Genomic DNA, 26676 nt, shown 5'->3' with positions numbered 1-26676 from the left:
ATGGAAGAGTCAAAAACATGGCATTCTTTGTGAAGAAGTCCCTGAGCAGAAACAGCAGATGGAGGAGACCATCAAAATGATCTACCAGAAGGCAGATAGTATTGATGGGACCCATCAGCACTGTACCGTTATGAGTCTCATGTCTAAGCGTATTAGTGCTGTTGCGAGTATATTGGGCATCATTGGAATAAATGAGGAATCTACCCCTAATTTATTCCTTACAACTCTCTAAATCAGGATCAGATTGCTCCACCTATCCCACTGAAGGATCTGGAGTGGCATCGATTCTGATTGGCATAAGAATGGCCATGGGGGGTCAGACCAATGGTCCGTGTAGCCCAGGATCCTGTCTTCCGACAGTGACCAATGCCAGATGCTTCAGAAGGAGTGAAAAGGACAGGGCAATGATCAGGTGTTCCATCCCCTCCCATCCAGTCCCAGCATGTGGCAGTCAGAGGCTTAGGGACACCCAGAGCATGGGGTTGCAGCCCTGACCATCTTGGCTAAGAGCCATTGAGGGACCTAACCTCCATGAAATGAGCATGGAACTCTCCCAGGACATAACCAATCTCACTCTCAGATTTAGGGCTCAACCAAGTTCCCATTGAAATCAGTGAGTATTTTGCCATTGATTTCATAGGGAACAGGGGCATTGCCTGGATTTTAACAAAGCCGGGGGGGAGCTGTCTGCTCTGTGTTGGAATATCCAGAGATAGGTTAAAGTCAAACATGGCCCAGCCTGATGAGAAACGTGATTCCAGAAGCACTCTCTAGGGATCTATGAGGTGCTGCTGGGAAGACAAATTGTGTGACCCCCATTCTGAGCATCACAGCACATGTCTATATGGCCAAAAAAATGCTGCAGCAGCAAGTCTTGGAGCTGGGGGCTACAGAGTCAGGTTTGTGGGGCTTGGGCTATAGCGCTAAAAATAGCTGGGTAGATGTTTGGGCTCAGGCTCTGACACCCAACCCTTTCTCCAGGCCTCAGAGCCTGAGCCTGGCATGAGGGCACCTCCCTACCGCCTGCTCTTAGTGTGAGGGAGCCTTATCTGCAGCTCCACCAGCCCCAGGCAACATAAGCACTCCCCTCTAGGTCTGTGCAAGCTCTGCTGTCTCTCTGCAGGCCAGGGATAGGCACACATACACCAAGCCCTGAGCCCCCTGGGCATCTCCCTGCAGTGTCCAGCCCCTGTTCCACTGGACTTTCACAATGTTCACAGCGATCTGATCCAGGGGGTTTCCTGTCAAACTCTGTGCACCCCTGTGCCCTCTGTCAGTTGGCATCAGGAGTTGCCTAGCTCACACCCTACCATTGCATTAACAGAAATGTTGCCTTCTATAGCATAAAAAATAACCTCCCCTGGCTGTAACAAGTGTATTTTTAAAGGCGGTACAAGGGGCTCTTCTCTCCACACAGAAGATCCTCAGACAGTGGTCTGTGCAGGAAGTGGATTTCAGCTCCTGGCCAGGGGCTGGCAGATAATTTTTCTGTCTCACTGAGTGAATCATTTTCCTTCAAAAGTTAGCGAAAGCGGGAACTGTCTTCATAATGGTCTGGGTAGGGTTTTCAAAAGTGGCTAGTGACTTTGCCCCAATTGTTGGGGGGCTCAGCTTGATCGAGACACCTTGAAGAGATTTGATTTGCACAGTGCTGAGCACCCACCTGCTGAAAACCAGCCCACTTTAAGGTGGCACAAGCTGGGCAGCCAAAAAGGTGGTACGCAAAGCCACAGGTTCTTTCGGAAACTCTTGACCTGCCAGTGTTCAGTAGCTGGTTCTCCCTTAAATCCTTTGTAAAAATCATCCAATAAGAAAGAGAGGGGCTTCAGATCTAGTTAAACCCATTTTAAGCAACCTCTTGAGGGCTCAGGAAAAACTGGTTACTAACCAACCAAGTGAGGAGAAACCCTGATGGTAAGGTGACCAGATAGCAAGTGTGAAATATCCAGATGGGGAGAGGGGACAGTAATAGGCGCCTATATAATAAGAAAACGTCCTGAATAGTGGGACTGTCCCTATAAAATGGTAGGTTTCAGAGCCGTGTTAGTCTCTATCCACAAAAAGAACAGGAGTACTTGTGGCACCTTAGAGACTAACAAATCTATTAGAGCATAAGCTTTCGTGAGCTACAGCCCACTTCATCGGATGCATAGAATGGAACATATAGTAAGACATATATATATACATACACACCTGCTGAAGTGAAGAAACAGATTGACAGAGCCAGAAGAGTACCCAGAAGTCACCTACTACAGGACAGGCCCAACAAAGAAAATAACAGAACGCCACTAGCCGTCACCTTCAGCCCCCAACTAAAACCTCTCCAACGCATCATCAAAGATCTACAACCTATCCTGAAAAATGATCCCGCACTCTCACAGATCTTGGGAGACAGGCCAGTCCTCGCTTACAGACAGCCCCCCCAACCTGAAGCAAATACTCACCAGCAACCACACAACAAAAACACTAACCCAGGAACCTATCCTTGCAACAAAGCCCGATGCCAACTCTGTCCACATAGGGTTCAGAGTAGCAGCCGTGTTAGTCTGTATCTGCAAAAAGAAAAGGAGGACTTGTGGCACATTAGAGACTAACACATTTATTTGAGCATAAGCTTTTGTGAGCTACAGCTCGCTTTATCGGATGCATTCAGTGGAAAATATATATGTCCACATATTTATTCAAGTGACACCGTCATAGGACCTAATCACATTAGCCATGCCATCAGGGGCTCGTTCACCTGCACATCTACCAATGTGATATATGCCATCATGTGCCAGCAATGCCCCTCTGCCATTTACATTGGCCAAACCGGACAGTCTCTATGCAAAAGAATAAATGGACACAAATCTGACATCAGGAATCATAACATTCAAAAACCAGTAGGAGCACACTTCAACCTCTGTGGCCATTCAGTAAAAGATTTAAGGTAATTTTGCAACAGAAAAGCTTCAAAAACAGACTCCAAGGAGAAACTGCTGAGCTTGAATTAATATGCAAACTAGGTACCATTAACTTGGCTTTGAATAGAGACTGGGAATGGCTGGCTCATTACACATGTTGAATCTATTTCCTTAAGTTAAGTATCTTCACATCTTCTTGTCAACTGTCTAAATGGGCCATCTTGATTATCACTCCACAAGTTCATCTGAACTAATTAGCCTCTCACAGTTTTGTAAGGTAACTTCCAACTTATCTGTATGTATATATACCTAGATCTATATCTTACTATATGTTTCATTCTCTGCATCCGATGAAGTGAGCTGTAGCTCAGGAAAGCTTATGCTCTAATAAATTTGTTAGTCTCTAAGGTGCCACAAGTCCTCCTCGTTCTTCTTCCTATAAAATGGGGACATCTGGTCACGCTAGGTAAGGATTGCTACTTCTGAATACAAGGGGCAATTCGAGCCCTAGGAGAGACTCATCCTTGCATGTGGACCCAGCCTGACAGCTCCCACAGGCTCCAGGGGCTCCTCTCTCCCTCATGTTACACACTGCAGATGCTGGAAATAGAGCTATGCCCTTTCCCTTTTACAGAGGTTGGGCCACCCTTCACGACCACTCCCCTGCAGTTTGTATGGTCTGGGCAGAGGAGGGGCTACAGAGCAATTCTGGCCAGGCAGCTCCAAGCTGTGACAGTAGCAAGAGAGGGGCGGGTGTCTGAGCAATAAACCGAGAGCGAGAGAAGGGGAATGGGCGGAGGAAACTAGGGAGGCAGAAACAGCAAAGAGTGAGAGAACAGGAGCAGGAAAAAGAGGCCCGGGGGAGAGGTGAAGGCACGGGAAGGAGAGCAAAGAGAGATCATGGAGCTGCTCCTGTGGCTCTGGTCCCAGCTTCGATCCTGCGGGAACAACCTCCCAGCCCTGGGCATAGCCCTCACAGTCTTCGCTCTGCTGTTTGATTTCCTGAAGCGCAGGAAGCGCTGGAGTCGCTACCCACCAGGGCCGAGCTCTCTGCCCTTCCTTGGGACCATGCTGCAGATCGACTTCCACAACCCGCACGTCTCCTTTACCCAGGTCAGTGCCAGAGGGGCTGGAGAGCCCAGCGTGCTGGGGAGCGGGGCTGGTGGTTCGTTAATGCAGCTGGTGCGGGCTGGACGGGTTATTTGACCGGCCCGGGGCTTTTCCAAGGCAGGAGCCGGCAGTGCCCCTCGGGGCGGGGGGGCCCTAAGGCTCTCTGCTTCTCTGCTTCGGCCTTGCTCTGGCTCCGGACCCCAGAGGGCAGCATTCCACTCCGGAGTCCAGCCCAGTTCTCTGCAAAGGTTGTGATAGCGCTGGAGGAGTGTGACCCCCACTGCGCACCCCCCCCCCCGGGACACCCCCCCCCACCCGACTCTTTACCTTCTCCCTGTAATTTCAGTTGGAGACATTGTAGCGTGCTGGGCTGTTACGCAATATTAGCACTGTTAAACAGCTGCTGCATTCCCCCTCAGAGGTGGGTGCACTCAGTGGTGGGTGAAGTGGTCCCTTTATGTACCATCCGTATCCTCTGGGATGAAAAGGGCTAGCGAAAGATTTATCGTATATGAAAATGCATTTGTCTCTGCTCAGCTCCCTCCGTTCATTCCAAAGTTTCTCTGCTTTGGGGACGTGGAGGCAGGGACGACCGCTTCCTTGTAAGTCACCAGAGATGATTGAGCGTCTGAGCGTGGAAACCGGGTCTTGTTTTCACCATGCGGTAGAAAGAGCATTTGAGTTTCCAGATCAAATCGGATTATGACAATGCTAGCAACAACACTTTTGACCTGCAGCTGTTTTAACTCCACATTTTTACTAACAACGTATTATTCCCTTTTCTGTCCTTTTACTTACAGAATCTTAGAAATTAAAGGTAGAAATGGCCTATTCTTATCCACCCCTCTCCCTTCTGGTGGTGTGCCCCTGAGGGCTTTATCCCTTTTTAATAACCAGCAATGAGGCTTTCATCACTTCTGCTAGGACACTTCCCCAGTCTAATACACCTCTCGCTGAGGTTGTGTTTCTTGCTGTCCAGAGTCAATTTTCCATTATTTAGTCTCATTCCATTACTCCTTCAACCAACCTTAAACAATTTCCCTCTGTCCTTTCCATTTGCACCTTTCAGATACTTGCAGGCATCAATCATAGTCCCCTTCCTTAGATATTTGACCAGTCTATATATTTACCTCAATTTATCTTTCCTCATGAATCAACCCATCCAGCTCCCTAATCTCGTTGGCTGATGCCCATGTGGCTTTGAGGAAAGTTACTGTAGAAAAGCAGGAACACAATATGTTGTGCTTTGTGTTTTTCATGTACACAAAAAACAAGTACTTGTGGTTTTTCTCTCCCTAAATTCTTGGCCCAGAAAGGCATTTTCTCTTGTATGAGTGGACAATCCTCAAGAAATCCCACAAAAAGCTGAAAATAGGTTAAATTTTGAGCCTAAACTATTTGATGATTGTTTTAAACTGTTCTGCTTTGTGCTCTGCAATGCCTGTCTGTCACCAGGGTGCAGTGGCCCTGGTCCTCGCTCACATCAGGCACACTCTGTGCTGGCGGAGTGGTGCAAAGTAGCCTCAAAGCTAGTCTAGCCAGCCACAGCGCATTCAGCCAGGACAGAGGGATAATCCAAAAGCAATTCCTACGGGATGCTTTCCTGTAGCCCGGGGCATGGGCCACGGTTTTCAGTGCCCTGCAGAATCCCAGCTGCTGAAATTGCCTCTCATGGTTCTCGAAAACTGCCACAATTTAGAACGGCCTTCAGGCTAATCTAAATTACTGCAGGGGAACGGGACTGGCCTGGCACACATGACCAGGAGAGTCCAGAGGTATCTTAAAGAACTTTGTACTACCCTCTCCTGCGTTGCACCACACAATTGTTGGCTGCGGGAAAGGATCAAGGTTCGTAATTACAAACTCAGATTTGCAGCCAAGAACTTAGAAGCATGACATTCTCAATGAAGTTTACCTGGTTTGCTTTGGTCGAAGACCTGAAAGTTGCTGGGCACGAGCTGAACACCTGCAATTCCATAGGTGCCCCCTCCTCAGGTTTCCCTTGAGTGTGGAAAAAGGGCAGGACTTTTATGCGTCCCCTTTCTAGGCACGTCTGGTCTACACACAGTTTTTGTATCGAGTTATGATTTCAGTCAGGGATGTGATTTCTTCCCCTACCAAAATAGTTGAATCAGAGCTGCATTAGGGCACTAGTCAACGCCCTAACATTTCCCTTTGTCTGAGTGTCATTGCCATCTGCTGTAATGCCCAGAACAGCATTGGCTAGGATACCATCATAGTTACATTACATTTCATAGCGGCAATAAGCCATCTCCTGGCGAATGTATTTGGGGTAATGCACCACCCACATAGGTTAAGAGATGGGGCAAAGAAACGGTCACGCTTTCGGGAGTGGCTCATGAGTGAGAGTGCTCCCACTGCCCCGCTGCCAGAGCTCCGGTGGCGCTTAAAAGGGTCCAGGGCTCCCCGCAGTGGCCGGAGGACCGGGCCCTTTAAAGCACTGCCGGGGAAGCCAGTCCGGTCCGGCACGGCGTACTGACGCTTGCCGGTACGCCGGACCGGCTTACTTTCACCTCTGCCTCCTGGACAGGAGTGCTGGAACCTCGGTAGAAGTGTGTGGGAGAACATGGGGCTCTGCCCCCTCTGTGACCCTATCTTTCCTCTCTTCTTCCCCCCAGGCTCTGCCCTCTCTGTGGCCCCACCCCCTGCTCCTTCTCTTTCCCCTGAGGCCCTACCCCCCAGCCAGCCTGGAAGCCCAAGCCTGGCTGTGGTAAGAGCCACCCAGGGAGCCTGGCCACAGTTGAGAGCCCCCGGCCCCCTCTGTTCCGGCACCCCTGCTCCTGGATCATTGTAACAGTCTTACCATGGAGTCACAGAAAGTCCCCTTAGACTCTCCAGTCTATCTTGCCACTCAGACAAACTGAACTTACTGATAAATGGTCACCAAAAAAAATCACCCCACATTCAGCTTATTCCCGCTCCCAAGAGACCAGTCACTTACGCCAGATCAGTTGGTACCCTAGATCTTACACCAAAGACAACACCTGTAGCCAATCCTGTAATAAATGATCTAAAGGTTTGTTAACTAGGAAAAAGAAATTACAAAGTTAATTGCAGGTTCAAGCAAGCAAACATATACTCACAGATGAGTTACCATCTAAATCCTAAGAGTGACCAAGTTGCAGTGATGTGTCTATTCAAAGTGTCTTTCGGGGCAGACCCAGCAGGCAGCCCTGGGGATCTCTAGCCCTGTCAGAGTTCAGACAGCCAAAGAGATGGAAAATTTTCCTGTGACTTTGTTTTATTTCCTTCATTCAGCTTCCAAGTCCACAGAACAAGCTTCCTTGCACAGAGCATTTCCAAGGGGGGATAGGGCCATTAAGCAGTCCTTTGTATTGCAATGTTCCTTGACCCAGCTGATTTTGATAGTCCTTCTGGATGGGGTGGGGGAGGAGTCCTGTGCCTGGTTCACAAGCGCAGAGCGGACATTTGCAAAGTTATAAAGCAAAACGTACAGATTTTCTCGTGGCGTGGAACACCGACATTGCAAGTGAGATTAAAGCCTGCAGCAACTCACAAGCATTTCATAGCCTAAACATGAAATACATTCTTGTAAGACTAATACCTACTTTGAGCAAAGTAACATACAGGTGACCTGGTCTGGTCTCCAGCTATGAGTTTGTTAGTTCTTAGCTAGTGCCTGCAGCCTGGGCAAGTGCTGGCACCTTGTTTGCCAGCATCACAGGAAACGCCCTCCCCCACCCCCAATCCCTTATGTCAGTAATTTTTATTTTGTGTGTATCTGTAGGCAGCACTGCTGTACCCTCTGTGGTAATATCAGATTTTATAACCGAAGCAAGGTTGGGCCTGGTGAGTACTTGAATGGGATATCGCCTAGGCAAAGCCATGTGCTGCAGGAAGCGTTGTAGGAGGCTGTCTGTGTCAGTGGTTAAACCATTGCCACACCAGGAACAATGTACGCTTGGGTCTGTTATCCTTGAAGACACCAAAAGAGGTCCTGACCTCTGGTAGTTGTTAAAGACCCCATCTGGCTTCCAACGAGATATTTTCCCCTTTTCTTTTCTTGGCAGCTGAGTAAAAAATATGGAAATGTCTTTAGTCTTCAGAACTGCTGGACTAATCTGATAGTAGTGAATGGATTCAAAGCAGTAAAGGAAGCATTGGTCCAGAAATCAGAGGACTTTGCTGACCGACCATACTTTCCTATATATGAACACTTGGGTTATGGAGAGAACTCTGAAGGCAAGTACCTTGGAAACTAACATAGTTCTCTGGCAGCATTGCAGGGGGACTGGCTTTATCATTTGAGCTCCTGGAGAGGTTGAAGGGGACTTAGCGAGTGAGCTGGAGTCTGCCCCTGACGCTCCCTCTCACGAGGAGGAAGTCAGGCGAGATGGAACTGGGGACTCTCCTTCCCAACTTCAGCGCTGCAACAACTACTAAGACAGGGCCGTTCTGAAATGCTCAGTGGGATGTACATGCCAATCAATACCGATTGGCTGCCACTGTCAGAACTGGCGGAGTCCTACCCCTCACCATATGTATGCACCTTCCTCGGCTTGTAAAAAAAATAACCTCCTTCCAAGGAACCTCCAGGACCCAAGAATGAAAGTGGGGGAGGGTAGAAAGAAAAGCAACCTAAAAGGGAGGCTTGTTGGGCTGGAATCCTCTCGGGTTATCCCAGAGCACTTTCATTAGAAAGATTAGAGCTGGACAAATATCTATAGAGTCACATCTTCTCAACCATGGGCAGTATGTGAACCCCCCATTTGGGGAGGCTAGTTCCCTGCCCTGAGCTCTCTACTGCAGCTGGAGAAGCCCTGGCCAAGCCACCGCCGGCCTGAACCACCCCGAGCCCTGGCTGGCTGGAGGAGCTCTGAGTCCTCCCGCTGGCCTGGGGCCATGGTGGGGATTATTCGCAGAAGTTTGGGGAGGCTTAGCCTCCTCCAGCCTCCGTTACACACCGCCTATGTTCTCAGCTCACCCTGGCCCATACTCTGGCCAATGCAGGAATGTGCCCTATAGTATGTTCTCCAGTGCTTTCTCCAGTCCAATTTTAAATGACTTGTGGTGGGGAATCCATGAATTCCTTTGAGAGACTATTGAGTAGTTTAGTCGATCTAATCGTTGGGAAATGTTTTCTGACATCCAGCGTGAGCCTCACACCCTGAGGGTATAGCATGGCTTAGCTCCATTGATTGCATCCGGTTATACGAGCTGCGGATCTGGTCCTGAATTTCATCCCCTTACTCCTAGCTATACCTTGGACCTCCCTGAATAATCCCTCTCCTTCTGCACTAACCACCTACACCTATGAAAGCTGAAATAATAGCTCCCATTAGTTGCCATTTTGGCCAAGCTATACTTGGTTCCTTTTATCCTTTCTCAGAAGCCAGTCCCTCCAGCCCTATTTTGTTGCTGTCCAGTGAATTTTGTATGGTGCTTCCCAGAGGTTATTATGTCTCTTGTTTGTTAATATTTTCCAGGGGTGGTGCTTGCAAGATATGGTCATGCGTGGAAGGAGCAAAGGAGATTTGCACTCTCCACCTTGAGGAACTTTGGGATGGGAAAGAAATCCTTGGAGCACCGTGTGACCGAGGAAGCTGGATTTCTATGCTCTACGATCAGTTCTGAAAAAGGTTTGTGGCATCCAGGGAGATGGGGCAGAGGAGCCGTGTAACTTCCATAGATAAGGAAATGAAAGGATAATATGACTGATTATGAAGGAAGGAATAATAACACAGTATCTCACATTTCTACATAATCCCTGATAGCCAGAAGGATACTAAAGTGCTTTGGAGACCAGACACATAGTGATCATTCATCCAGCACTATCATGAAGCCACCTGTGGGGTCGAACCTGACAGCTGTTTTAACATGACAGTTTGTGATGGGAAGTAAAAAAAAACAACAAAACCCCGACACCTCCAATTGAATGTGCAAGAGGAATTTTAGGTTGGTAGAATGTAATTACCTCAACTGGAATCTGGTGAAGGCGTCAACACTAAGATGCTTCCAAAACATGCCATGACGTCTTTAAGGACGTCACTTTTATGCCTCAACTTAAAAATGTCTGTAGCAGCACAGTAACATCTGTCTGTACACAGGCGGCCCGGGTTCAGTCCCGAGGCAAGGAGATGAGTACTGTTACCTGCACACAATTCTCTGTTACTTGCACATTCTGGGGGCACCCACTTGACCCAGTTCTTAAGGCTGAAGGCGTAACCCTCTTAATTTAGACACCCACCCTTACCCCAATCCTAGGGCTCAGGGCATACCGTTTGGGGGTTTGCAAGACCTTTTACCAGTGAAAGAGCCTTACACAGTAATAACCTCTATTTATTAACAATTACCAAGCAGAATACACATGGTAAGCGTACAATGCGACAGGGCTTATCCTGATAGTACCACTGACTGAATCCGCAGCAGAAATCTGCAATTCTTAAGTTTTTTCCATGGTGATCTCTCTTCCAAGTATTGAGCAGGCCCAACCCTGTTAGTCTGTGAGACATCTTTAACTTCCCCAGCTTACATGAGCATGGACTTTCAACTGGTTGTTCCATAAGAAGTCTTGAAATGTTAGCGGTTCTTGCTCAGTATGTTCCATGCAGTGAGGGGCAGGCTACAATGATGTTGTGCCTCCTAATGTCTTTGGTTGGTCCTGTATGTTTTTCAGGTCATCCTTTTGATCCACATTTTCTTATAAACAACGCAGTTAGCAATGTGATCTGCTCCCTCATCTATGGTGAGCGCTTTGACTATGACAATAAGAAATTTCAGAGGTTGTTGCATTTGATTGATCAGGCCTTGAATGAAGAAGCTGGATTCCTGCCCCAGGTAACTCAGCATGTATGACTTGGTCAGTAAGAAGCTGTCATTTGATTGATCAGTAAGATTGTATTTTAGTGATTCTTTTCTGGGAGCCATAGAGTGTGGTTCTCTCTCTCTCTCTCTCACTCTCTGTTATCTTAGCTCCTTGTCGTAGTACCTTGGCTGCTGCGCATCCCTGGAGTGCCACAGAGCATCTTCCGATCCCAAAAGGAGATCCTGGACTTCACAAATGAGCTTCTGAAGGAGCACAGGATGACCTGGAATCCTACCCAAAAGAGAGACTTCACTGATGCTTTTCTACAAGAGATAGAGAAGGTAGGAGGAGAGGGGCAGGTGTAGATCTCTTTGGCTCTGTGAATGTATTAGTGATGGGAACACTCCGTTAGCTTCCCTTGTTGTCAAGTTTACAAGCATTCAGGGGTAAATGAAGAACTGAAGAAATGGATGGATGCAGCTTCCGCTTGCCTCGCTTCCCCTGGACTAGGGTCCAGCCCTCCATAGCGTCGTCTGGGGGTTGGTTAGCAGGGGTCGTGTCAGGGGGCGGAGGCGATGGTTCAGAGGTTCGGGGGGGTAGCGGTGAGGCAGCATGAGGGGCGGGGGGTTCTCCTTGGGGCGGGCCCTCTCCTATACCTGGTACTATCCTTGCCACACCCTCCTCCATAGGCTCTGCTGGATTGGTAATAGCAAGGCTGGGACTCTCTTGCTCGCCCGGGCATTGTAGGGAAGGTATCTCTTGGGCCCGGACGGGAGCAGCGAAGGGTCGAGTAGGAGGAGGGTTGGTTTTAGGTGCCGGGCAGCGAGGGGCGTCGGCAACGACGGGGCCGATGTCCTGCCGAGTCTCGGGGGTTTCGGGTGCCCCTCCCCCCCGGGCCATAGGGCAGTCTCTGCGGACATGCCCCGCTGAGCGGCAGAGGTAGCACCGGGCCTCTCGGGTGGAGTAAAAGACCCGATAGCGGGCTCCCTGGTAGGGGACTAGGAAGGACCCCTCGAGCGCCTCTCCGTCACGCGCCCCCGCCGGCGGTAGAAGCTGCACTTGCCGGCGGAACGAAAGGACGTGACGGAGGGTGGGGTCCTTGCAGCCCAACGGGAGAGGGCTGATGACAGAGACAAGTTTCCCCAGAGTGGAGAGAGCGGGTAACAGGGCAACATTGGGTAAAAAGGGAGGAACGGAGGTGAGGACGAGGCGAACGCCCAGGTCTTCTAGCGGCTCTAGGGGGACAAACACCCCCCCCACCGCCAGGTCCCTCTCCACCGCTTCTTGGGCGGCAGCCTCCGAAGCTAAAAAAAACCCGACCTTCCCATACATCTTGGAGGCCGCCACAATAGCTGTGGGTCCTACCACCTTCGCCAACGCCTGCACGTATGTCTCCACGTGGGGCGAGGCGGGCACCGAGAGGCAACGGACACCGTGCCTCCTGGTCAAGGTGGGGAAAGGGCCCCGGCCGCTGGTGATGGTAGCGGAGACAGGGGGTGACGAGGGAGATGACGAGGTGGCAGGCAGGGGGGAGCCCGTCACCACCCGGGCATACGTCCTGGGGGCCGGGGGAGGAACATTCACGGAGCTGGTGGAGGGAAATGCAGGGAGGGGCGCCACGGTTGATGATGAGGCCACAGCTGTGGGGGCAGCCCCTGCCATGGAGGGCCTAGTGGTTTTAGTGGGGCCCTTTCCTTTATTCCCGCCCTGACCTTTCTGGCCAGCTGGGGGTGGTTCCTAGAATCTGGGGGGACAGTGGGCGCAGCAGCGGCAGTAATCACCCTGGTGCCTCCTGCTGCCGGTGCCCCAATGGGGGGGGGCAAGTATTTTGACAATAGTGGTGGGGGGGACCTTGGGGGTCGGGCGGGGGGGGAGGTGGGGGAGGGACAGCTAATTTTGTTAGAGGGGCCTCACCCCTCTCATTCCCTGCCATTGTGAGCAGGGAGAGACGGGGAGACGCCGGAAGGAGGAGGGGGGAGGGGGAAGCAGATTAACCGCTCCTCCCTGCTGGGCTGCAGGTGTGCGGGGGGGTGCCAAATAGGTTGGACTGGAAGGGGGGAAAAACAAAAACCGGGGTCCGGTGATGGGGGCAAGCTGTAAAATAAACAATCCGGGGGTGTGTGTGTGTGTGTGGACCCACGCACGTTTGTCCAAAGAGTCTCGTTTGGTCGGCTATTGTGTCCGGTCCGAAAGGCAAAGTTCAAAGCAAACAGCTGGATCCGAAGGCAGATGGCAAGTTGCCAGCAGGGACGGATGGCGGGGGGGCCGTGACAGTTGTAGTAGTATGGGGGGGGCAGGCACCGATGGATTGGGGGGGCTCCGTGCCACACCCCCTCTGCCGCCACAAATGCAATTAAACCACAGTCAAACTCCCCCCCACAAGAGTGTAATTCAGAAAATTACTCAGTCTTATGGCTCCCTTCACGATGATTTGTAGCTTCCCTGGGTTATTTCTCCTGTCTTCTGAAATCTTCTTCTCCAGCTGTGTTGGCTGTGTTCCAAGGCTTCCAGCAGGCTGAGAAAAATTACAGAAATAAGCTGACAGCAAAACAGCTGGGTCTGGGGGCTTCCACTCCCCGCTCCGGATAGCAGATTGGCAATCTTCCCCCCCTCCTCCGGGGGTTTCAGCTGAGGCAAATAGCTGCGCCCGGGAACAGGCGTGGGGGGGTGCTGGTGAAAGTTGGCAGCTAACCAGCACTCAGCAACGGCAAAGAAATGGCAGAAAGACGAAACGAAACAAAAAGGCGTCTGGCCCAGTCGGAGGGGGGAACTAAGGCAGGTTCAAAAAGTAAGAAAAATCCAGGCCAGGGGGCTTTAGGAAAGAATAGAAAGCAGATAGCTGAGGAGCAAGCAAAAGACGTTCCGTTTCCCAACAGGGAAGGTTCCAGAACAATCAGGAACCATCTGGAGACAATTAAGACAGACAGGCTGATTAGAACACCTGCAGCCAATCAAGAAGCTGCTAGAATCAATTAAGGCAGGCTAATCAGGGCACCTGGGTTTAAAAAGGAGCTCATTTCAGTTTGTGGTGCCCATGTGAGGAGCTGGGAGCAAGAGGCACTAGGAGCTGAGTATGACAACGTGGACTGTTGGAGGACTGAGGAGTACAAGCATTATCAGACACCAGGAGGAAAGCCCTATGGTGGGAATAAAGAAAGGGTTGGGAGGAGGTCATGGGGAAGTAGCCCAGGGAGTTGTAGCTGTCACACAGCTGTTCCAGGAGGCACTCTAGACAGCTGCATTCCACAGGGCCCTGGGCTGGAACCCGGAGTCGAGGGAGGGCCCAGGTTCCCCTCAAACCTCCCAACTCCTGGTCAGACATAGGAGGAGTTGACCTGGACTGTGGGTTCACGAAAACGGCCAAGCTGAGGGCTGCCGTGAAGCTCCAAGGCGAGCAAATCTGCCAATAAGCGCAAGACCCGCCAAGGTAGAGGAGGAACTTTGTCACAGCATATTTCAATTTTTCATTTAGAAATTACTTCATTTCACTTTTATTTTATTTTATTGTTTTATTTTTATATTTTATTTTTATAGTATTTTTTAAATTTTGATTAACCTGAAACCGTTTTTAAAAAACTTTCATTTTGTGTGAAATTTCTAAATGTCAGCTTCTTCTTCTGAGTCGTAAACAAAGCAAATTACATTGTAATTGGCTCTTAAATAGCATATTAGTGATTGCCCATGTGAAGTCTAAGTCCAAATTTACAGAATTGGTCTGAGAAAAATTGAGATAAGAAACCCTTAGAAAACAGACACATAAAATCCACAGCATTACAAAAGATAGCCGGACTACTTCGTGCTGCGATCCTGTCATATCTTGTACGCTAAGCACGGTGGCCCTGAAGAGTACTTGGTGGGGAGACTGTTGGTTCAGTAGGTAGCATTGAGGTCCTGTTCTCATAGAAGCTACCAGGGCAGGAATAGGGCCTGTCAGATTGTTATTCCCAGGTACGTATATGAACTTTTGGAATCCTGATGTTAATTGGTTGGCTAGCATGTTGGCTGCACCCTGCTCATTACTACATGGAATTTCTGACCTGATCAAGTGAGAGTGATCACACTGACCTCTTGAGGTTGCAGAGGCACAAATGTCTAAGACTGACTGGAGACCCTCCTTTAACTCTGGTGGCAAGAGACTGTGGGCAGAGTTTCCAGCATGTATGCTGAGTGTACTGAGCAGCATCAGCCAGTGGGAGTCTGCCGTGCCTGGGTACTCCTCCTCCGTCTTCGTAAACTCTTCCAGGTGCCTTTGGCAGTGGTGCTGGAACTGGGGGTGCTGCCGCACCCCCTGGCTTGAAGCAGTAATAACACAGACCAAATACATGGTTTCCAGCATCAGCACTCCCACTATAAAAATTGTTTCGGCACCCCTGGACTTTGGTGGGTCAGAAAATGCTGCTGAAATGTCCACCAGCGCCTCAAGGAAACTCTGCCCAATTCCTGACCCAGGCGTGACAGCACAAGCAAAAAAAGTTCTTGAAAAGGGGCCTCTTCCATGTTGCTCGGCAGGCAGTGCTGGCAGGCTGGTCACGCTTCCTGTAACGTGCAGGGTGGGCATGAAGCTTCCCCACAGTCAAAGGCTAGAGCGGCCACACTCTGGGGGGGTGCTAGGGAGTCTGGGATATGGTTGGTTTGGCTCAGGTCTGCCTGCTACTGTGTGGATGCCAGAACCCCAGGTTCACGCCTGGGCTCGAAAATTCTTAACGTAGGGTTGATAATCAGCATAGACTTCTGCAGGGGTAGTCAATAAATTTTTGTCAAGGTCCACATTTCTTGGTCAAGGTATAGGCAAGATCCAGACTGCAGAGGGAAAAAAACCAATAATAATAAGTATATAAAAAGATTTCAGGGTCTGTTCAAAAGCATCTAGCAGTCCAGATTTGGCTTGCAGTCCACCTATTGACTACCCCGGTGTAGATGCTCAAGCCCATGGTTCTCTAACGCAGGGTCAGCTGAGTCAAGTGTCCCGAACCCTGGGCTTATATTGCCTGTGTAGACATACCCTGTGTTTTTGGAGGAGAAGGTCCCGAGCTTTATTCCTGATGAAGTCTATGATGTGTGGGACAAATTGTTACTTTGAAATGTATGTGACCAAGGAGCCATTACAGCATGTGTTGTCATATGTACGTGTTTTGCTGTACTCTGCAAACAATTCAACCTTTCAGTCTGAGAATATGAATTACCACTATCTACAATTCTGCTCCTCTCTCCCCAAGAAAAATCTAGGTCAAATCTTGCTCTCCTTTGCTCTCTTCAGGCTAAAGAGCATGCGGGGAGCAGTTTCAATGACAACAACCTTCCTATGGTAACAGTTGACTTGTTTACCGCTGGCACTGAGACCACTTCCACCACCCTGCGCTGGGCATTGCTGTTCATGCTTCTCCGCCCTGACATCCAGTGTAAGCAAGGGGACTGGTGGAGATGTGACCGGTTCTCCCAACCCTGCATCTTCCACAGAGAACTTCTTAGCATCTGCTGTCACCTTTGTGTTCTGGGGGTATGAAGCTGCCATAGCAGCAGTCACAGCAGTGATTGGGGAATAATTCCAGTGGAGCACTCTCTGAGGGGGAGAGCAAAGACCTGTGGGAAGGGAGAAAGGAGAGAGCAAGCCTCTGTTCAAGATTTCAGTGTCAGAGGGAGCACTCACCACTTTTCTTCATGACAAGTGCACTTTGAGACCCTTGTAGCTACTTGGTAACTCTTCCTTCTCTTAGGGTCTCTGCAGGGATAAATGCTAACCTGCTTGAATGTGCTAATGCCAGAGGCACAAGTGGGTCAAATAGAGTATGGATAAGGTGGGATGTCTCAACCAATGAGCTTATTGGCCTATAGAACAGAGGATGACTATGTAAGTTGGGCTGAGTAACCGAAGATGAGTGTGCTCTCCTTCAGCTCCTAATTCCGCATTTCTCTCTTTCCTACTGTCTATGGGGCTTGCCCTGCCCCCTTGCCCTCAGCCAGGTAAACCCTGCCTCCCTTGCACTCTTGCTTTCAGGTGCTTTCAACAAACATATAAGACCTGATTGTGAGGTCAGGAATTAGTAGTCGGGAAGCAGAGCACTTCATTCTGGGGTATCAAAGAGGCTTTCTGGTTGTGTGAAGGTGAGAGAAATCAGAGGTTTGTCCACCGCCTCTCCTCACTGCTGGTTATCTTTCCTGACCCCTGAAGAAGTGCCCCAGACACTTAAAGCACCCACTTCCTAGAGATGACTCGCTTGTAAACTGCTCAGTGATTGGTAGGAAGGTGGCTAACAAACTCACCGAATATAAACCCAGCGCTGTACAAATAGACAGACCATTCCTGCCCCACAGGGTTTAAAGCCTAAGGGTAAATGCGTAGGTTCCCCATTTTTATGGTGTTGATGTACATCATTATGTTGCATTGAGGAGGATGTAAAGTGTCTTTTTCCAGGTAAAGTCCATGAGGAAATTGATAAGGTGATTGGCAGGGACAGGTCACCCCAGATGGAGGACCAAGTGAACATGCCTTATACCAGTGCTGTGATCCATGAAACTCAACGTTATGGGGATATCGCTCCTGTTGGATTGCCTCACATGACATACCGGGACACCGAGCTCCAAGGCTTCTTCATTCCAAAGGTATCTATGGCCAGGCAGGGGATGCAGACCTCCTCTCCCCTTGCAGACTTATGTCCTGCAGCTGCAGACATTCCATATGTGAATCTCCCCAAGGTTCCATGCAGAGGGGGGTGGAGCACCAGGCCCTGAATCACACAACCATTGGCGAGTTATCAAATGTGCAGTTTTAAAAGGCCTTGGGCTTCAGAGACAGCCTTGTTTATGTGGTTAGCTCCATCTTGAACAGGTCTTTGGATATCTGAAAAAACAACGAATTGAGTTAAGACACTACTAAGGATTTCAATCCTTACAGGGGAGACTGTAATTTTGCCTTGGGCACCTTCTAACATTCAGTACATCTGCTTGAAGGTGGAGAAAGGTAATGCTGACTGACTGTATAGAAACTACCAGTTAGGTCAGCAGTTCAAATCCAACACAGTAGCAACTAACACACTATTATCTGAAGGGTGTTCAGAGGCCACTGTGCATCTCAGTCCAGTTCCAAATGGACAAGAGACAATGACAGGCAATTACTGCCTTCTTTGGTGAGAGTCTCATTGGAGAGACCAAAGCCACACAATACTCAATTCCACTTTCGCCCCTAGAGGAAGCTCCTCTAGCTCAGGCCTGAGGCATGTGAGAGGGGAAAGATCTCGCTTTTTCTGTGAAGACAATGAGAATTGCGGTTTGGAGTCTCTCAGTCAGCACACTCTTACCAGAGCTAAAATTAACTTGAGAAAATATTTGAAGCAACTGGGGAGTAAAAGCAATTTTCATCTCCTGAACCTCATTAGACCATGAAAACACCCCTTGCATACTCTTAGTCTAGCTAGCATGCAATGGACAAGGGCTTTAGAGCATATGCTGTGCACTGGCTGGGGCCTTGAAAGCGTCCCACTCCATTGTGCTGTAAGATTATACAATGAGGTACCTGAGCTGGGTTCTGTGCCTTCCTCTGAAGCATCCTACAATGGCCACTGCTTGAGATGGGATATTGAATGCAGAGGGACTGGCCTGTTCTGGTGTGACAATTCTTATGTACCCTGTTCCTTCTCTGGGGTGGATCAGGGGACGACAGTCATCACTAACTTGACCTCGGTGCTGAAGGATGAAACGGTTTGGGAGAAGCCGCACCAGTTCTACCCGGAGCACTTCCTGGATGCAGATGGGCAGTTTGTGAAGCGAGAGGCCTTCCTGCCTTTCTCTGCAGGTAAATCCAAGGGGAGGAGCAGCTGGCAGAGGCCGTCCCTGTGGAAATGAGGCATAATGCATGAGATGTGACCCACTATAGTTATGGGAAAATGAGTCTCCTCTAAAGCAAGATGTCCCTCTCATCATGAGAGCAGCTTCCTCAAGGGGAAGATCAGTGCAGTCTGTGCTGAGCTGGGCCTGTTCTTCATGAGCATGCTGCATCTCCCCAGAGAAACTACTTCATACTCCAATAGACACAGGGACATACTGAATGCAACACATTAATCCCTTCTGCACTCTAACGGAAAACCTTAACTACAAGCCCAGGAATCTGTTTAGAAACAATGTGCACGCAGGTGAGGTGTGTGTTATTGGGAAAGGGATGAGGTCGTAGTTAAGGCTTTCTGTTAAACCATGATCAAAATTGCTGTGTCCCACATGCTTCTTTATCTGTTGCAAGGCCCCCTGATCAAAGGAAGGCGTTTGTTAGTGGAGGCTCTGGGACCACTGCAATGGGGAACATGGATCAGTCGGGGATAAAGGGGAGATGGATGTTCCCAGTTTCCCGTATGCTCTCAACTCACCAGAGAGATGGGAAGAGGGAAATACTGATTCTCGGATACACACCAAAGGAGGCCAGCTGTGGCTGGTGGAGGGTCTGTAGGGTCTGTCCTAACCCCTCTGGACACCACATCAGCAGCAGTGGGAAGCCTGAACCAGTGGGTCACTGCCTCTGCCAGGCTTGTACGAGTGCAGCCCAGGAGTCCCAGCAGTGTGAACCATGAGGACTTCGACAGGAGGGTCTATGCACTGAGCAGGATTATAGCTTTTCCACAGAACCTTTCCCAGTGACTGGTTGGTGCTCTCTAGGTTTGTTTCAATGCAGCCAACCGTTTCAGTGGCAGAGAGGGGTTGAGGTCCCATCAAAGAAAAAAATGTGACACAAACTTAGTTAGGCAGCTTCTAACGCATTTCCAGGATACTCTGGTATTGGCTCAGCGGGTACATCTACACTTCAGACTGGGGGTGTATGTTCCAGGTTGGGGACACATACCCACGCTAACTCGGTGATAGCATGTAGGAGCGTAGCCACTGCAGCGTGAGCAATGGGCGGGGCTGGCCGCAATGAGGATGATCCCGTCGAAGATGGTAGGTACCTGCTCAGGTGGCTAGCCCCTCCCACTGCTTGTATCCCCATGGCTACACTTCTCTTTTTAGCACACTAGCTAGCTCAGAGTTAATGGAGGCACGTCTCCTTGAGCTGGAGCTTACACCTACCAAAGTGTGGACGTATCCTTGGTTAAAAGCCACTTTTGTTTTTCATTTTATGATTTTATTTTAGCCTGTAAACAGGTAATTGAGCAGCCAACTTCCATTTGTGCCAAACTGCAGTGCAATCAGAGTTTCCCTTGCACCCTTTGTCAGTGCCTGCCTTTCACTCTCTCTGGAGCAGCGGTTCCCAAAGCGCAGCTCACAACCCCAAATGGGGCCGTGCCATCAGCACATGGGATCGTGGCAATCCTTTGTGTGCAGAGGATGCCATTTTGCTCTGTACAGCATGACCTCGCATGCACCGTACGTAGGAGGTCACACCAGGTGGGGGACACCATTTTGTAGAGCAAAATGGCGTTCTCCACAAGGGGTGAGCTCACACTTACGGTGTGTCTGAGATTGTGCTGTGCAGAGGACACCATTTGGCTCCTCCATGTAGTCTGGGATTCCGGACAGAAATACTTCATTAAAATGGGGTCACTCCGGAAAAAAAATTGGGACCTGCTGGTCTAGAGCCTCACAGAATTCAGGAATGGACTTTTGTTAGCTAGCTCAGTATTTGTACCTTAGCAGCACAAAGCACAACATCTCTGCCTTTCCTATTTGCTCAACAGCCATACTAGATAATAGTGTTGCCCCTTTCCAACGGCTGAATGGCTACTTGAAACTACAGTAAAGAATAAAATTGTCAGACACATAAACGAAGATAATTTGTTGGGGAAGAGTCAACATGGTTTTTGTAAAGGGAAGTCACACCTCCCCAAACTACTAGAAGTCTTTGAGGGGGTCAACAAGCACGTGGACAAGGTCCCTCACCAAAGGCTGTCATGGGATCAGAGGGATGGTGCTCTCATGGATTAGTAACTGGTTAAAAGATAGGAAACAAAGGGTAGGAATAAATGGTCAGTTTTCAGAATGGAGAGAGGTAAATAGTGGTGCCCCCCAGAGGTCCGTTTGGGGACGAGTCCTATTCACCATATTCATAAATGGTCTGGAAAAGGGAGTAAACTGTGAGGTGGCAAAATTTGCAGATGATACGGAAGTACCCAAGAGAGTTAAGTTCCAGGCAGACTGTGCAGAGCTACAAAAGGATCTGTCAGAACTGGGTGACTGGGCAACAAAATGGCAGATTAAATTCAATGTTGATAAATGCAAAGTAATGCACACTGGAAAACATAATCCCAACTATCCATGTAAAATGATGGGGTCTAAATTAGTTGTTACCACTCAAGAAAGATCTTGGAGTCATTGTGGATAGTTCTCTGAAAACATCCACGCAGTGTGCAGTGGCAGTCAGAAAAAGCAAACAATGTTGGGAATCCTTAAGAAAGAGAGAGATAACAAGACAGAAAATATCATATTGCCTCTATATAAATCCATGGTATGCCCATATCTTGATCACTGCGTGCAGATGTGGTCGCCCCATCTCAAAAAAGCGATATTGGAATTGGAAAAGATCAACAAAAATGATGAGGGGTATGGAACGGCTTCCATATGAGGAGAGATTAATAAGGCTGGGACTTTTCAGCTTGGAAAAGAGAAGAGTAAGGGGTGATATGATTGAGGTCTATAAAATCATGACTGGTGTGGAGAAATGTCGGTCACTGGTGAAAATGCACCACTTGTATTTGCCTCGAGTCCAGGAAACCAATGTCCCCAGATCGCACTTGAACCAGAATCTCCTGCCTTGTGGCATGGGCATGTTGTTCCACCTCAGATTTCTCTATCCAAAAGGCATTTATTTGCCCATTTAGATTCTAGAAGGCAAGAATTCCACGAACAGCATATGGGACAGATCGTCAACTGGTGTAAATTACCACAACTCCTTTTACATCGATGGAGTTGTGTCAATTTAACCAGCTGCAGATTTAGCCCTGTGCATTAGAGTGTCTCTGACCCTTTTGAGTCATGCTAACTAGGCAGTAATTCCCCTCTCCAAATCAACTGACAGAGTCCTTTGTTTTATGGTTTCCACTGAAGCTTCTCGTCCTGGCCACCATCAGAGACAGGGAATCGGATTAAACAGAGCATTGGTCAGCCTGGAGAAGTATTTCCTAGTTGTTCCTATTCACACAGGGTCTGGGAATAGGGAGACTCAGCATCTGCTGCATATGGAGGCAGATTCTCTGTTCACTCCAACCTGTGGGTGCGCAACTCCTTCAGTGACTAGTCATTTACATGTGATGTTGTATCCTCCTCCTCCCCTCTTTTCTCACTCCCACGCTTGCAGGTCGCCGTGTTTGCCTGGGGGAACAACTGGCCAGGATGGAGCTTTTCCTCTTCTTCACCAGCCTCCTGCAGCACTTCACCATCCGTCTCCCTGAGGGCCAGGCCAGGCCTCGAGAGGATGGACGCTTTGCCACGACACTCGCCCCCCACCCCTACCAGATCCAGGCTGTCCCAAGATAAGTGCTGTTTTCTGCCAAGTTCCCCTCATATATTTTAGGACCGCTGTAGTGCTCAGCTGAAAGATGCTCCTACTCCAACGGGGCAGCTTCTCCCGTCGGCGCAGTTAAGCCACCTCCCTGAGAGGCGTTAGCTGTGTCGATGGGAGAAGTTTTGATGACACAGCGCTGTCTACCCAGAGGTTAGGCTGGGATAACTATGTCGCTCAGGGGTGTGGAGTTTTCACACCCCTGAGCGATGTAATTATACCGATATAAGCCTGTCGTGTAGACCTGGCCTTAGTGTTGTGTCTGCTTTATTCTTTAACAGAGTCTCCTTGAGATCACCTGAAGAGATGGTATCAGCATTATTGGCTGTTTACCCATCAGCACTGTGTAGATCCCTGTCACGTATCAGTACACAACGCAAATGTGTAATAGAATGCTAAAGATAGCATCATTACACATGGATATCAAGAGCCTGGCAGACTTGTCACCGCAACACACAATGAGCTTAGTGCAGCTGTTCAAATGGGAAGCTCAGTGCTCTGAGCCAGCAGGGTGTGGTTTGGTTTTCTAGCACTTTTCCTGGGTATTCCCTTCAGGGCCGGGCCAATGCCTCCTCTGAGAAGAGATTTTGAAGTATGCTTTGCATTTGCTTGTACAAGCTGCAGACAGTGCTATTGACAGAGATTTACCTGCATTACTTCAGGAGATTTGATAAACAAAAATGGATCACTTCTTCCACTGATGTAAAGTGACTTCAATGGAGCTATGCCTATTTGTGCCAGCTGAGGATCTGGCCCAATATGTACTTTATAGTTTAGTGTAATTCAGGGGTGGACAAAGTACAGCCCACGGGCCGGATCCGACCCACGAGCCATTTTAAGCTGACTCTGCTCCGGCACTCCAGCCGGGGCGCTGGCTCTGGGGCTGCAGCACAGCCCCACTCTGTCCGGGGCATTGGGTCGGGGGCCACACCATGCGGCTCCAGGAAGCCACGCCATGGCCCCTCTCCGGCTCCTACACACTCCAATGGGAGCTGCAGGGGCAGTGCCTGCGGATGGGGCAGCGTGCAGAGCCATCTGGCCATATCTTGGCATAGGAGCCGGAGAAAGGACATGCCGCTGCTTCCGAGAACTGCTTGAGCTAAGCGCCGCTCGGAGCCTGCGCCCCCTGAACCTCTCCCCACGCCCCAACCCCCTGCCCCCGTCCTGATCCCCCTCCCACTCCCGAAACCCCCCGATCCTAGCCTTGAGCACCCTCCTGCACCCCAAACTCCTCATCCCCAGCCCTACCCCAGAGCCTGCACCCCCTCCTGCACGCCAGCCCCAATTTTGTAAGCATTCATGGCTCACCATACAATGTCTATTCCCAGATGTGGCCCTCGGGCCAAAAAGTTTGCCTGGTATAATTCCAGTTTTGATCTTATCTTTTTCGTTTTGCACAAACGTAATATGAAGGAACCACATGTGTACAGTGGGGTCCAAACACGTGTTTATTGGAAATATGCAACAAGCCAGGCATTCCTCCACCTACACACTGCTGCTCTGGTTGGGTTCTGGCAACTTCTAAAAAACCTGCACATGGGGACTGGAACAATAAGGCTCACAAACTATTTAAAGGGATATTACGCTATGCCTGTACATGACACCTTCCTTCTTCCATTGTACACGTTCCTTTCACTTTCAGCCCGGAAAAGGGTTAACACAGTTTCTTTGGAATAGAAACCTCTTCTGTTAGAGTAAAGCGACTATGGGAGGAATTGCCACTAATTTGCCTCAAAATATTGTGTTTTTTCCATGATAAGCCTGTAATTTGCCCTTGCAAAGGATTATTATAATTTGAGTGTTGTATACAAAATAGTAAAATTACGTTAATAAAAAGAGGATTCTTTAATGTTTATTACTTCCTGTCTCTTTCGTTCTTGAAAATTGTTTGCCTCTGGTGCTTCATATCAAGTCCACGCTCTATGTTACTGTGCGAAGGAGATTTGGGCTGTGTGACTAGAAGTCAAGGGATGAGATTGCGGTTATGTTGCTGGGGAATTGCAGAGTGAATTGTGATGGAAGGTAGGGAGTAGATCACATTCGCTGCTTGGCTGGATTATGAGTCGTTCAGACCCAACAATTATTTTTAACCTAAAAGCCTCTTGTTCCCAAAGGAAAGCAGCTAACTTACACTTAGTTTCCCATAGCCCTGTTTAGGCTGTCGGAAGCAGAGACTAGCCAGCGCACATCAGCACTTCAGCCAAGCCACCTGTCCACCCACAGACTGCCCAGCCACACAGCCCGGCGAAATGGGACAGACCACTGTTAAACTGTAACATGGAGATGATGATAATATTTCCTTTGTCCCACTGTGTCTGTCTTGTCTGTTCAGAATCTGAGCTCTTCAGGGCCAGGACTGTCTCTTAGGGTATGTCTACACTACGAAATTAGGTCGAATTTATAGAAGTCGGTTTTTTTGAAATCGGTTTTATATATTCGAGTGTGTGTGTCCCCACAGAAAATGCTCTAAGTGCATTAAGTGCATTAACTCGGCGGAGCGCTTCCACAGTACCGAGGCAAGCGTCGACTTCCGGAGCGTTGCACTGTGGGTAGCTATCCCACAGTTCCCGCAGTCTCCGCTGCCCATTGGAATTCTGGGTTGATATCCCAATGCCTGATGGGGCTAAAACATTGTCGCGGGTGGTTCTGGGTACATATCGTCAGGACCCCGTTCCCACCCTCCCTCCCCCCGTGAAAGCAAGGGCAGACAATCATTTCGCGCCTTTTTTGTCTGCTGCCAGCCAAAGATGTAAAGGATCGATGGAGTGGGTCAGAACAAGACATAGACCAGATTTGTTTTGGACTCATTTTCCTCCTCCCCTGTCTAGATCACACTGCAGTCAGTCACAGAGAAGGCGCAGCGAGGTTAATCTAGCCATGTATCAATCAGAGGCCAGGCTAACCTCCTTGTTCCAATAACAACGATAACTTTGGTGCACCATTTCTTATTGGAACCCTCCGTGCAGTCCTGCCTGAAATACTCCTTGATGTACAGGCACACCCTTTGTTGATTTTAGCTCCCTGAAGCCAACCCTGTAAGCCGTGTCGTCAGTCGCCCCTCCCTCCATCAGAGCAACGGCAGACAATCGTTCCGCGCCTTCTTTCTGTGCGGACGCCATACCAAGGCAAGCATGGAGGCCGCTGAGCTCATTTTGGCAATTAGGAGCACATCAACCACCACACGCATTATCCAGCAGTATATGCAGCACCAGAACATGGCAACGCGATACCGGGCGAGGAGGCGACGTCAGCGCGGTCCCGTGAGTGATCAGGACATGGACACAGATTTCTCTGAAAGCATGGGCCCTGCCAATGCATGCATCATGGTGCTAATGGGGCAGGTTCATGCTGTGGAACGCCGATTCTGGGCTCGGGAAACAAGCACAGACTGGTGGGACCACATAGTGTTGCAGGTCTGGGACGATTCCCAGTGGCTGCGAAACTTTCGCATGCGTAAGGGCACTTTCATGGAACTTTGTGACTTGCTTTCCCCTGCCCTGAAGCGCATGAATACCAGGATGAGAGCAGCCCTCACAGTTGAGAAGTGAGTGGCGATAGCCCTGTGGAAGCTTGCAACGCCAGACAGCTACCGGTCAGTTGGGAATCAATTTGGAGTGGGCAAATCTACTGTGGGGGCTGCTGTGATGCAAGTAGCTCATGCAATCAAAGATCTGCTGATATCAAGGGTAGTGACCCTGGGAAATGTGCAGGTCATAGTGGATGGCTTTGCTGCAATGGGATTCCCTAACTGTGGTGGGGCTATAGACGGAACCCATATCCCTATCTTGGCACCAGAGCACCAAGCCGGCGAGTACATAAACCGCAAGGGGTACTTTTCGATAGTGCTGCAAGCTCTGGTGGATCACAAGGGACGTTTCACCAACATAAACGTGGGATGGCCGGGAAAGGTGCATGACGCTCGCATCTTCAGGAACTCTGGTCTGTTTCAAAAGCTGCAGGAAGGGACTTTCTTCCCAGACCAGAAAATAACTGTTGGGGATGTTGAAATGCCTATATGTATCCTTGGGGACCCAGCCTACCCCTTAATGCCATGGCTCATGAAGCCGTACACAGGCAGCCTGGACAGTAGTCAGGAGCTGTTCAACTACAGGCTGAGCAAGTGCAGAATGGTGGTAGAATGTGCATTTGGACGTTTAAAGGCGCGCTGGCGCAGTTTACTGACTCGCTTAGACCTCAGCGAAACCAATATTCCCACTGTTATTACTGCTTGCTGTGTGCTCCACAATATCTGTGAGAGTAAGGGGGAGACGTTTATGGCGGGGTGGGAGATTGAGGCAAATCGCCTGGCTGCTGGTTACGCGCAGCCAGACACCAGGGCGGTTAGAAGAGCTCAGGAGGGCGCGGTACGCATCAGAGAAGCTTTGAAAACCAGTTTCATG

At 49.5% G+C, this 26676-nt stretch overlaps 1 protein-coding gene across 1 annotated transcript; it reads left to right on the top strand.

Moving 5' to 3' along the window:
• The first annotated feature begins 3628 nt into the window (after positions 1–3628).
• On the top strand, positions 3629–24129 carry LOC140904904 (cytochrome P450 2D14). The gene is made up of 9 exons (XM_073327259.2): positions 3629–4016; positions 8066–8237; positions 9482–9634; positions 10672–10832; positions 10968–11141; positions 16058–16199; positions 17213–17400; positions 18448–18589; positions 22073–24129. Exons 1-9 carry the CDS (start codon positions 3804–3806, stop codon positions 22249–22251), a joined length of 1524 nt encoding a protein of 507 aa, XP_073183360.1. The 5' UTR covers positions 3629–3803; the 3' UTR covers positions 22252–24129.
• The last annotated feature ends 2547 nt before the right edge of the window (positions 24130–26676 follow it).

The sequence above is a fragment of the Lepidochelys kempii genome, chromosome 1 (genome assembly GCF_965140285.1).
Source record: "Lepidochelys kempii isolate rLepKem1 chromosome 1, rLepKem1.hap1, whole genome shotgun sequence".
In the NCBI taxonomy this organism is placed as follows: Eukaryota; Metazoa; Chordata; order Testudines; family Cheloniidae; genus Lepidochelys; species Lepidochelys kempii.
This window is presented reverse-complemented; position numbering and strand designations above follow the sequence as displayed.

Excerpts from the sequence above, each read along its gene's own strand:
- LOC140904904 (XM_073327259.2), top strand. The coding sequence starts at position 3,804 with ATGGAGCTGCTCCTGTGGCTCTGGTCCCAGCTTCGATCCTGCGGGAAC. Across the intron at positions 4,017-8,065 it reads CGCACGTCTCCTTTACCCAG|CTGAGTAAAAAATATGGAAA; the intron begins GTCAGTGCCAGA and ends TTTTCTTGGCAG. Across the intron at positions 11,142-16,057 it reads TTCTACAAGAGATAGAGAAG|GCTAAAGAGCATGCGGGGAG; the intron begins GTAGGAGGAGAG and ends TGCTCTCTTCAG.